The following is a 13244-nucleotide window of genomic DNA, read 5'->3' on the forward strand; positions in this document are numbered from 1 at the left end:
TTACGAACGCCGCGGACCCATCTGGAACGGATTAATTCACTTTCCATTACTTTCAATGGGAAAGTTTGCTTCAGTTTATGAACGCTTCAGTTTATCAACAGACTTCCGGAACCAATTGTGTTCATAAACCGAGGTACCACTGTAATAAGAGATTACTTGCAACCTAAGTGATCTTATGGTCGCAGCATGAATCAAAGAGGTTTGGAGTTTCGCTTGGCTGCCACAAGGCGTCTTGGAGGTGGCCAATAAAAATGTCTCCCCAAGTTGAACAATTTGGGCAGCAAGTAGAGAAACCACCACACAACTACTCCCAAACACTCAGCCCAACCTACCTCAAAGCATATTTCTCAATTACATGAACTGGCTCCTTAAACCTTCACTTTTAAGGTAATTTGCCTGACAAAACACATGAATCCAGGCATCCCAAGACTTAGACCAGGGATGGGGAACTTGTAAGCATCTACTGACCACCTTTTTGTGTTTTCTTGACCGCTAGGGTTATGCAGGGAATTAAGAAAACAACATTCCATAATCGTTACATGGTGCTCCCTGATTTTAAACTTTTACATGTTTTTAATTATATATACATATTGTCGGAAACGGCTTTGTTATGATACATCAATGAATAGACATTTTTATGAATAAATAGTAATAAATAAATGGTGGCATCTGTTATCCCTTTACCCACAAACTTGTTTATGTGAGAGCAGTGGCTCTGTGAGGGCTGGGCTTCGGGGACCAAACACAGGGCCAGAAAGCTTGGGGAGACAGTGACTACCAGAGAAGAGAGTTGGGACAGAGTGGTGGTCTGAAAGAAAGATGGCATCAGCCCCTGACATGGGCTGCTGTTGGCCTCCAACATATTCTATTTTTTTCTTTTTGCATTCTGTTGGGTGTGTGCTCTACACAACATTGTCCTTTCCCCAGAGTGCCCCTGGAGTCATTGTTGCTTTCTGGGGAAAGGAAGATGGCGTGTGCGACTGGCTGTGTAATCCGAGTTATAAACTGCACAGAGCTTCACGCCCACAAGTAGAGGAGAGGCCTCTTTTCAGATCCTGGTCCTCCTCAAACCAGTGGGTGAAAGCGCTTAGTATGCTCATCCCCTCTTTGTCTGCTTGAGTGTTTTACATGCAACAGAACAACCAACAGGGGGACTGGAGAAGACACATAGGGAACTATCCTGACTTGCCTGGACCTGACTCCGAAATCGCAGATGAAGCTGTCTTAAACTGAGTCAACTAGCTCTGTACTCCTACTCTGACTGCTAGTTGTTCTCCAAGGTTTCAGGTAGAGGGCCTTTTCCTGCACCTGTCACCTGGAAACAGGGGCAAAGGAAGATAGGGGCGGTGGGGGCGATGTGCCCCGAGCAACGCGATCCCAGGGGCGCCATCGCCGCTGCCCGCCCCGCCCCCAAGACATGCGCCCCGCCCCTGCGCGCAGCGCTCTCCTCCCCAAAACCCGTGTTCCATCACTGCGCACGGCGTGCCCCACCCCCAAAACGGGTGGCACGTCACTGTGCACGGCGTGTCCCGCCCCCAGAACGCGCACCACGTCACTGGGGGCTGCGCGCCTGCTCTCCGCCGCTGCCTGGAAGTGCCAGGTATTGAACTCGGGGCTTTCTGCATGTAGATCATGTGCCAAACTATCTTTCTTGTTTAGCTGCACATTAAAACAGTCCCTTGGAGTGAGCTCACTATGCTGTTTAAGAGTGTCCTGCCCACTGGAGAACCATCATGTTCAAGCCTGCAACCTGGACTCTCCATCAGATGGCTAACATCAGCTGCCATTGGTTCCTCCGCTCCCAGAACAGTCTCCTGCAGTGACTGTTCCACATGGGCATCATGTTGCTTCATTTTATAGCAACAGCAATAACACCATCCAAAGAGAGCAGGTACCAGCTTATAATCTTCTTCCCTTTGCCCCTTCTGTGATGTGTCTAGATGGCTCTAAACCATTATTTTAAATAATCAACCACCCTGAGGGCATTGGCAGAACAGCAGTATACAAATGCCATAAATAAACATCAAATAACAAGCATCAAAACACCCAGCTGCAAGGAAAATAAACACATAAAAACGGCACAGAGAGAAATGTATCTTTTCAGATTCCTACCTGAAGCTGTCAATGAGTCATAGCAGCTCCTGTCCTTCCTGCTTGTTCTGAAGGTCTGAAGGTCCTTCTCCCTGTATGTTTCGAACCCTTCGAAACCCCTCCTTTTGCTCCCATCATTGTCCCGCTTTTCGCTCAAGGAATTCATCTCGCCGAAGACGTCCAGGGACTCGGACCGTGCGCTGCTGTCAGTGTTCCCAGAATACCTCTTCATGCAAGAGTCCATGGGATCATTGCTCGAGTTACTTTTATCCTTGCTCTGCACCCACTGCTGGGTGTCAGAGAGAGACAACGTAGACAAGGTATCCACTTCGAAGTTGCTCTTGGAAACCTTGTGCCCACTGGTTTCACAATGCTGGTGCTTCTGTTTCTCCTTATGCTTGCTCTTCTCCGTCAGCAAGGAGAGCTCTTTGTCTGAGACGTTTAATCTGTCACTGACCGAATGGCTGGTGAAGCCAGTGGACTTGCTTGCGAAGAGACTGCTCAGGTCGTCGTGAGCCCCCAATATCCGCTCATCCTTGTGTTTGTGCTTATGTTTGTGTTTCCTTTTGTGAAGTCGGCCACTGGGTATGCTTGTCCCTGCAGCCTTCGGAGAGGTCAGTGAAGAATGCACATCCCCGAGGCCAATCCCTACCGGTGTTTGCAGGTGGACCCCATGCTTCACTTTATGCTTGGCAGTATTGGGCATCTTCATGTGGGAGCTTGCGTGGAACTGGGGAGGAGGCACGGTGGGCCTCATGAACGGGGAAGCTGCTCCGAGGGTGTGAGACAAGTACAAAGGAGCAGGATACTGACTGTAGTAGCCAAGGTTCATCATAGGCATTGATGTGTAAGGCATTCCATAGGGTGCATAGTAACTCCCGCTGGGAATAGGGTAACCAAACCCTTGTAAGAAAGGCACCTTCGTCATGGTGTCATTGGTTTTGGCAGGTCTACCACGCTTCTTCTTAGACTTCATGTCGGACGTCCTGCGAAGATACAGCAAAGGGTCATACTGGATATATGGCATAGGGTAATAGTGATCAAAGTTAACCCTGAAAATGCTGGGATACGGATTCTCGTGGTAAAATGTGTAGCTGCGGTGAGAAATCCTGAACACTTGGAACTTGCTGATGAGCTCTTCCAGGTCTGCAAGGAACTGGAGGTCATCTCTGTTCTGCAGGTTCTTCCTCTTCCTCTTGTGCTTTGGCTTCTTCATAGTCTCATGAGTGAGAAAGTTATCGACGATGAGATGCTTCTGCCGGTGACTGTGCCTGTTCTTAGTGCTGGTGTCGGACTGAAGGACCTCTGGATTGTCCAGGCTGCAGAAGTCGAATGAGTATCTTCTGCGAGACTCCGAAGTCTTCTCCGCTTGGTCGGACGTACTGTTGTTGTCAGTACCGATCCCACTGTCACTCGGTATAGTTTCCTCGCTGTGGGATTCGCTCACCGGAGACAGCGTGACCTCCTTCAGGGAACCTATATCGCAAAGGTGGGAAGGAGAATTTGCCATGAGCCGGGGTGGGGACAGCTTCCAAGTCCCGCCGTGTATTCCTTTCTGAGTTTTTGTGGGAAGAGCGCTGATGGGCTGTAGATTTGGCATAGTCTTTAACTCTGAAAAATTCATTTCAGTGCTGGCAGGGCTAAGGCTGCCGTTAGAGCCCACTAACTGCGTCGAGAGCGGATGGACGGCTGCTGGTGATGATGATGATGCCACAAGGGACTGCAAGGTAGAAGGCACTGCTGGGTTTTCTGGCTGGCTGGATACGGGCCTCAAATGTTTCATGGCTGTCTTCGGGTCTTCCAGTGGAGGCTGAAGTTCGGATCTTGGCTTTCTCCCCCTTTTCTTACCAATGTAGATAGTCCCCTTCTTGCTCACGTTTATTTGCTTCCCTAGTCTCGCATCGATGGTGGGAGCCCCTGTGTTGGCTGGCGGCTGCATTTTCATCTTCAGAGCCATGCTACTTGAGCAAGATAAGATCTGGCTCAAGAGGTTTTTCCTCTTGAGGCTCTTCATTTTGTTAATGGTCTTGATGGTCTTCTTATCAAGAACACCAAGCTTGCCAACCTTCTTGTGAAATTTCAGCTCACTGATAGTGTTAGTATCTTCCCCGGGGGCCATCTGGGCTAACTTCACCAAGTTCCTCCTCCTCTTCCTCTTCTTCGTGCCAGGAAATTCCCGACTGATGGGGCTGACGGGGCTGGTGGACGTTCCTTCGTGGATGGTTTCGACAGTGAGCAAAGGCTGTTTCTTTGGTCGCCCCCTCTTCTTCTTGATGGGAGTAATCACAGTAAGACTGTCTGTATTGGTATACAGAGGACTGGATGGTGTTATGGGATAAGCTGAGGGAGGTTCTACCATCAGTTTCTCAGGGAGACCTAGAGAAGGTTCCCGGAGCACATTTTTAGGTTTGCTACACGTCCACCTTCGCTTTGCTGCAAACTTCGGGTGCTGAACCTCCGGCTGCTTGCAAGGTGTCGGGGCATTGTGTGTAACGGAAGCAGATGTCATGTGTGTAACTGAAGCAGACGTCACAACTGCGGACTTTCTGAGCCTGGAGGTGTTGGCCGTGGGAGATTTGCTGACTATCTCATTGCTTTCCACCGGTACCAACGGAGGCTCGCTTTCCATCGCTTTCCCTTGCTTTGTAACTCGCAGGTCTTTCTTGCACGCCTCTGCCTGTGCGTTAGTCATGCTGGCTACATCGCTGCTCACAGGATGCCCGGAAGGAGAGGTTTTCTCTGGGACGCTCTTGTCGACAACGGCTTTTGCAGACTGCCGCTTCTTCCTTTTGTGACCAGGTGTCTCCACTACTGGAGTCTTGATTGGGATAGTAATCCGTACGTGACTCGAATCGTTTTCAGACGTGTTGGCAGAATGTGGGCTTTGCCTGGGGGGTGATGGCTTGGTTGAGCTGGATTCCTTCTTCCCTTCCATGCTGTCGTGGGTTTTGGCTTCAAATGACTTCTGCGGATTTTTCAACCATTCTATGTCTGCATTTTGGATGGTTTGGTTGACCAAGTCTTTCTTACTGGATTTCTTCTTTGTGCTGCCAGTGGGCTGGTTGAGGGCTTCTACCTGTCCCTCTCCCTCTTGACTCACTAGGGGCGGAAAACCATTGCAATCAGACAGTTTGTTTGGCTGGGAAGTTGCGCTGAGGCTATTTGACCCTGGGACTGCACTACATGCTGCAAGGTCTTTATTATTACCGTTTGACAACTGAGCCCAGGTGCTGCTGGCGTTAGATTTCTTCACTTGGGACTTGCTGAAAGATACAGTGGGCTCCGAACCAGGGATCTTGGTGGCTTCTCGGTGTGGCTCTGGGGCAATGAAGCAGGCTTGAGGAGCTGGCCCAGATTCAGAGCTCACCGACCAGTCGAGATGATGCTGGTTGTTGCTTTTTTGCTGGTGCCGCGATTTTAAGGTGTCACTGGTGAAGTCTTGCTGGAGGACGGGATCATAGTGCACAGCAGAATGTTTTTGCAGTCTGTCATAAACCTGGGAATGAGAAAAAGACAAAAGAAGAAAGAAAAAGGTTAGGGCTTCTGATCCCTGAAAAGAATTTACCAGAATGGGTTTTTGTTTTCTTTCAAAACAAAAACAAAACAAACAAACCCACAATATAATATATATTCTTATTCTAAATATATATTTTAGGGAATAAGCAACTTGTGGGTTTTTGGACTGCAATAAATACAATGGTACCTTGGAAGTCGAACGGAATCCACTCCGAAAGTCCGTTTGACTTCCAAAACATTCGGGAACCAAGGTGCAGCTTCCGATTGGCTGCAGCAAGCTCCTGCAGCCAATCAGAAGCCGTGCCAGATGTTCGGGTTCCAAAGAATGTTCAAAAACAGGAACAATCACTTCCAGTTTTCAATTGTTTGGGAACCAAGACGTTCGACTCCCAAGGCGTTTGAAAACCAAGGTATGACTATAATTGTTTGTTTGTTTTGTTTGTAAAAAGGGGCTATGTACAGAACAGAACAACCTGGGACTAGTGAACTTAAAACAGCACCCTTCTATTCTTTATGCCCCTGTCTATGCACTGGAAGAACATGCTTTCGAGAGAGAGAGAGGATGCCTACCCTTTCCATGGAGAGATAGCTATGACTATACTTTGAAAGAGTGAAAGAGATGGAAGAACCTTTATACCAGGGGTCAGCAACCTTTTTCAGCCATGGGCCGGTCCACCATCCCTCAGACCATGTGGTGGACCAGACGATATTTTGAAATAATAATGAACTAATTCCTATGCCCCACAAATAACACAGAGATGCATTTTAAAGAATTCATGCTCCAAAGTTGGGGGGGGGGGAGAGAGAGAATTCAGTACAAACCCAAAGCTTGCTGTCACATTCTCTTGACACAGCAGATCCATTAAAAAACAAAACAAACCCCTGAATATCCTGGCTCCCATTCGCCTTCCCCCCCCCTAATTCCATTATTTCAGAAGATTTTACAAGAGCTAGCATAGCATATTCTCATTTAAAGGTAGCATTTTAGAAAGAGAGATGCCACAGATCAGGGATGGGCAGGAGGTAGACTGGAATCTGGTCTCAGTTGGCAAAGATTTCCAATTCCCAGTTGCTTAACAAGAAACACAACAAAATGACCACCCCCAACACCCTGAAATTGTATTCTTGAAATTAAGAAATCTTGCAGGAAGGACACCAGGAGTGAAAAGGATCGAGTTTAATCCTGGTGCTCAAAAACAAATTTATGGGCTCAGAAATGCTCATGTTAGTCACTTTACACCTGGCACCAACTAGCGGATTTCAGTATTCTAGTAAAAAGGAACAAGCAAAGGTATATCCTGCAAGCCTGACATATGTCCACCACCCCAGCTACAGAGAAATGAAACAACAGCAGGGCACAGTGGTTAGAGCAAGCTCTTCCAGTCCATTCAGATGTGTTGGTCTACTGCTCCCATCAACCAAGTTGGAGGTTAGATTTCGAGTTACCACCATTCCGGTCAAGTTGCCTTCTTTTGGATTGGACCAAATCTGATCCAATTCACAGCCCTGAATTTCAGGTTCTGCCTCCAGAATCCAGGTTCCTGCTTTCTACCCTGATACTGTAAGATTCTCTTAGTTTCCTCATACTTGTCAAGGCTGATCATTGCCGGGGGGGGGGGGGCATGTGCGGGAGGAGAGGGATATTTCCGCGTGCTTGACTGCTGCATGGTAACCAGAGATCCTGTGGCTCAGAGCAGGTTGAGTTTCATTAGCTGCAACAGATACGTGTAGACTGTTTACTCAGAATAACTGGCACAGCGAGCTGAAATTAATGCACTCAGAGTGCATTTTGCTCCCAGTGTCTCCATCTGGCTCTCCGCCTGATCCTGTTGCTCCTAATGTTTTGGCTTCTCTTTGCCCCGCTGGGTGAACTGCACTGTCAAAAGGCAGGGAGGAGAACAAGCACAAAAGCAACAGCCAGCATGCCAAAGTAATGAGAGAGAGAGAGAGAGAGAGAGAGAGAGAGAGAGAGAGAGAGAGAGAGACTTTAAAACAACCACCACCAGCAGATTGGGTAAGACAGGCTAGATGGCAGTCAATTGTTTGCAGTATAGTGCATAGTGGCTAAGAGCCTGACCTTTGAATCAGGAAGTGTCTACTGGAAGTCTCACCTCCACCATGAATTCAACAAGTGGCTCGAGATGAAGTCCCTATCTCCTTGCCTTCCTAGCCTCACCACCTGCTCTCTTCATGCTCTTAAACTTCTAAGAAGTGGCCAAAAGCTCTGTTCATATGTTGTGAGTGCTGTCATGTCTTCAATCCAACACATGAACCGATTGCTTACAGACACAGACTTTGTTTGGATAAATATATTGATATTTGGAATGAGTTTCTACTGAATAGGGTAGGTTATTAATAATCCTATGCATATTAGCATCTATCTATCTATCTATCTATCTATCTATCTATCTATCTATCTATCATCTATCTATCTATCTATCTATCTAATCTCTATATATCTTCTGAGGCCCTCCTTCATGTGCCTCCTCCTTGAGAGGTCCAGAGGGTGGCAACACGAGAATGGGCCTTCTCTGCAGTGGCTCCCCATCTGTGGAATGCTCTCCCCACGGAAGTTTGCTTGGCACCTTTATTATACACATTTAGGCACTAGGCAAAAATGTTCCTTTTTAACCAGGCCTTTGGTTGATCTGATTTACATCCTATGCCCTTTTAAAATGTTTTTTTTTGGGGGGGTGCTATTGGGTTGCCATTATTATTATTAGTAGTAGTATGTATTTTGTGGTTTTATCAGGGCAGTATATAAAATCAATCAATCAATATCACATTTTGTTCTTCTTTCCTTTTTCACTTTATTTTGGGGGGAAAAACAACACTTTAAACTACTACTACTACTAATAGTGGCAAAAAAGCTTGTCCTGACTAGGGAGCAGTAAATCACTTGTGAGGTGAACGGATCAGCAATAAGGTATTCCTGTTAAAACAACTGCGACCATTGCATATTGGTTCAACATGTTGAACTGAATTTTACACTGAGGGCAGTGTTTAAGTGACTGGGTCAATGGCTGCTGTTATAATTCTGTCACTTCTAGGAAAAGGGTCAGCTTTTGGGTGTGTGGGAGCTGGGGGGGGGGTATCCCAGTATGTATCGGGGTGGGTGGGAATCTGCCCAAACTAGATCTGCTGATGGTTTGCAGGCCTGGCATGGAGGGCTTGCTTAAACCACGGTTTCCCACTTCAAACATAATAGCAAACTATGGTTTGATGAAACCAGGAAGTGCTATGCACGAAAGAGAAGGAAGACACGTTGAGCCCACAGCTCATTCCTCATTCCCCAGCCCATGAGTTGGAGAGTCATCTGAATTCAGCCATTATCAACTTGTGCTTTCCTCAGAATTTCTTGTATGTATTGGCTACACCGAATCCTTCAAATTGTCTCGAATTTTCACTTTAGAGGGCAGCTCTAGCAATAACCAGAAACTACGTACCGCGGCAAATGCTATCACTCTTAACATTTTAAAATCCTCAATGTTCTCTCCAAGCCGGAATCTTCAAAAGTGACTCAATGTTAAACTTTAGGGAAAACCCAACATTGCCACCAATGGCAGGGCAAGATGAACTATACTATCAACATATCATTTGTATCCAATGATGAATGAGAGAAATTGAGTGAGGTATGCATTTGGTCACCATCTTTGTGGGCCAAGGGTCTGAGAAAAATGCAGCTTCTAGAAATTTGATTGGGATGAATGAATGAATAATTTCTTAGCCTTGGCTGATGCCTCCCTGCCTAAGAATATAGGCCTTCTCTATTTATCGACGGAACACATCAAACTTTATGCAGACAGTCTAATCATCCTCTATTCAAACTCTTCTCTAATATTCAAGAACACCAACAGCTGTGGCACGGAGGTGGTATACCAACCAAAGCAAGGTTACTCTGTAATCTAGAGATCAAGCATGCAGAGAAGAGATCGTAAAACAAGTTCTACGTGTTGTTTTTCGAGGTAGAAGGAAGATCAGCTCCTAATCTGCCCATAACCCCTCTCCCTAATGCCCAAGATCCACCTTCTCAGAGAGGCATCAGTTAGATCGTTTGGCAGGAAGCTGGCTCACAAATCAAAGTTAATACCTCGATGCCCTCTCTTTTAAAGCACTAGGCGATCCATCTGCAAAAAAACCAACAACAACACACCACAGTTCCTCAAATGTAATTCTCTATTAAGAAGCTTTATCTGGATAGATAAGCAGCTGGTTCCCATGTCACTAATTGCTGTCTGCTGTGATTTTAAACATCTGCACCATTGTGCTCATCATTTTCATATTCTAATCACTCTGAATCTTGTGAGGAGCGGGGAAAATAAAATAAAATAAAAAGACATATCACTGATTGTTTCCCTGGGTTCATTAGTGAGTGCACAGCCTCCTTGCGGGAAGCATTAAAGGGCAAACAGAGCCTTGATTGGATGCCAGGTCATTTCTGGGCCGAATTCAAGGTGTTCACATTAGTATTTAAAGCCCTAAATATTTGAGAGACAACCTCTTTTGGAAAATGCCAGTACCCAAGACTGTTTAAGAAGTGTTGGCAAATGGAGTTGGCACCAAATTTCCACCTAGAATGAAAACTGAAGTGGATATGGGATGGTGATTAGGCAAAATATCTGGGTTGTGTGTTTTTTTATAAAAGGGAATTTCGGGGGCTTCCGGTTCAGCGCCAGCGCCGTCCGGCGGGGTCCGTCTCGAGCTCCGAGGCGACCCGTCTCTGCAAGGGAGGGGGAAGCAGCGGGAGCGCCGCTGCACCCCAAAGAACCCCAGATTGCGCGTTCTGGGGGCAGAAATAGCCAAGCAGCGCCCCAATCCCGACTCCCCAACTCTCCGGTAGGCTCTAATAAGAGCTCCGGAGCGAGAAGGGTCGCAGTCGCGGGGGCCATTTTGGAGCGCCATCGCTACCCTCGCAGGGAGAAGCTCCGTGCCGGAGGCGGAGAGCGCTGGATTTTTCCAAAGAAGAAGTCAGGAAATTGAGAGACCGTGAGTAAAAAGGACTCAAAGATTTAAAATTGGATTCGAGATTTGGAATGGGGGTGAGATTTAAAAAACGGAAGCCGATCTCCCCCTTACTGATCTAAAAAGGAGAGCAGCTTAAGGAGGAATCCCAGTGCCGGGGGCTAAAAACTTTATTGTTTGAATATCTCCAAGGACTGACTAAAGACTCTCCTCCTGAGGCAGGGTTAGGGGGGAGAACTGTTATAGACAATAAGAATCCCTGCAAACATATTTAGCTGAAGAAGAGACCCCCCTCTGTACCCTGAAATTCGGCACCCCGAACAGAACAGCGAGTGGAATATAATGGGGTGAGTGAAAGGAAGAATTGACATTTTAAAACTTTTGGTTCGACATTTGAGAATATACTGTATCCAGTTTGGGTTATGTGGAAGAACTGCAACTTGTAACCACTTCCTGTTTTCCAAGTCTTGCTCTGCCCTTGAAAAGCTAGAAAAATGCCAACAGAAGATTACACACCTGGCTTCCAGGAGAAAGTTTTGAAACTCTTGTGGGAAATGAGAATTAATATGTATAAGACTCAACAACAATTGGAAGGAACAAACCAAGATCAAGATCTACAGGAGGATGAAATACTTCAAGAAATGGTGCATGAGGATAAACAGGCAGATGAACCGATTTACAACACAATTGAAGTAAATGATGATGAAATACAGGACTTGCCAATGAATAAAGACTTAGCTGAGAGTGGAATTAACCCTCCTCAGGAGGGGAACAAGCAAGAATTTTTGAAGAGACAAAAAACTCACAAGAAAAGCATCATGCAAAGAAGAAAGGACTTATGGGGGGGAGAGAACGGAGAAGATTGGATTGAAAAATTGGTCAGGAAGGGGGTGGGATGAAGGAGGAATATTTGTTGTAATAGGATGGATAAAAAAAGGACTGAAAACTGGATCACGGACTTTGGACTTGCTGGACTGGAAGGGGAAGGCCGGGATCAGGGGATAGAGAGGAAAGAATTGAGGATAAAGATAAAATCTAGAATTGGGAATGTAAAAAGGTTTTTAAAATTATGGGAGTTCTGGGGGGGAAATTGGGGCATGGGGAAAAAAAAAGGAAAATTGATAAGTTAGAAATAAGATTTAGGAGTTATTTAGAAGTATCAAAAAAGAGAATTTGGTAAGATGAATGATTGAAGGGACGGTTGGGGGTTCTGGACCTCTTGTCGGCCCTCTGTGCGCGGGGAGCTCCTGGTGGCAGGGGGGGCTCCTGGGGTGGGGAGGGCGGGGAGGGAGGGAAGTCCCAATTGGAAAAAGAACCATTGCCTCTCCCTTTCTCTCCTCTGGGGCTCTCGGTGGCAGAGGGAGTGCTGGGGGGGGGAGGGGAGGGAGGGAATGGGAAAAGATGTTAGAAAATAAATTTAATAGAAATAAGGATACTATTGAAGTAAGTTTAGAGAGTTTGGAAAATAGAATGGGGAATATGAGAAGAAAACTGCTAAAATGGAGTTAAAAATGAAAATCAGAAAAAGGGGGAGGTAGGGGAAGCCCATAATAATACAATGATTTTAAAAAAGAAAAGAAAAGAAAGGAATAATTAATAATTGTTCCTTTTTGTTTTTTCATTTTTTTTCTTTTTTCTTTTGCAGCTGTTCTTTTTTCCTCTTCTTTTTTTTTCTTATTAATTATTCCTGTGGTTCTTATTTTTCTTTTTTTCTCTTTTTTTGGGTGATTTTTGATCAAGTTTAGATAAATAGTTGGGTGAACACCCACCCGCTCTCTTCTTATATCCCTAGGATCTCTTGGTGGCAGGGGGGGGGTTCTGGGGAGGGGAGGGGGGTGGGGACAAGCCCAACTATAAGATGCACCACCTTCGACTGCGCACTGTCCATGGGAATACCTGGTGGCAGGAGGGATCTCATGGGGGGGTGGAAGAAGGAGGAAAATATGTTATTTTTTTTTTGTTTATGTGTTTATTTCTTTGCTTTGTTAATATGCAAAATCAATAAAAATTAATTTAAAAAATAAAAAAAAATAAAAGGGAATTTCGGTAAGATTACACAAATACCTTGTGTGAAGCTGACATATACCTCTTAGTCCATCTCTATCTCTATAAGTCGTTTTCTTGGTTTCAAAACCTCAGACCCTTTTATTGGAAATGTTGGGGAGTGACAATGGTCCTGAAAGACCTACATTGGTTCCCAGTACGTTTCCAAGCACAATTCAAAGTGTTGGTGCTGACCTTTAAAGCACAGACTCATCCTTTAGACCTGAATGAATCTCTCCACTCCCATTGTTCAGCCCAGTCATTGAAGTCCACCACTGAGGGCTTTCTGCTGATTCCCTCACTGCAAGAAATGAAGCTACAGGGAAGCAAGCAGAGGGCCTTCTAGGTAGTGGCACCCGCCCTATGGAATGCCCTCCCATCAGATGTCAAGGAGATGAATAACTATATGTAACCTTTAGAAGACCTCTGAAAGCAGCCCTGTATAGGGAAGCCTTTTAATGTGTAATGTTTCATTATGCTTTTATATATGTTGGTAGCTGCCCAGAGGGCTGGGGGAACCCAGTCAGATGGGTAGGATACAAATCATAAAATTGTTGTAATTGTTGTTGTTGTTGTTGTTGTTGTTGTTGTTGTTGTTGTTGTTGTTGTTAATTTTGGGTCCCTACCCTGTT

At 45.8% G+C, this 13244-nt stretch overlaps 1 protein-coding gene across 4 annotated transcripts in view; it reads right to left on the reverse strand.

Annotated features, from left to right (window-relative positions):
• The window catches only part of SETBP1 (SET binding protein 1), a 260050-nt gene that overhangs the window by 76659 nt on the left and 170147 nt on the right, over positions 1–13244 (reverse strand). For all 4 annotated transcript variants that reach the window (XM_035100397.2, XM_035100398.2, XM_035100399.2 and 1 more), the window contains one exon: positions 2113–5587. In XM_035100397.2, the coding sequence (XP_034956288.2) occupies positions 2113–5587 (3475 nt within the window). The remainder of the gene's footprint in view (positions 1–2112; positions 5588–13244) is intronic.

The sequence above is a fragment of the Zootoca vivipara genome, chromosome 11, assembly GCF_963506605.1.
Source record: "Zootoca vivipara chromosome 11, rZooViv1.1, whole genome shotgun sequence".
In the NCBI taxonomy this organism is placed as follows: Eukaryota; Metazoa; Chordata; class Lepidosauria; order Squamata; family Lacertidae; genus Zootoca; species Zootoca vivipara.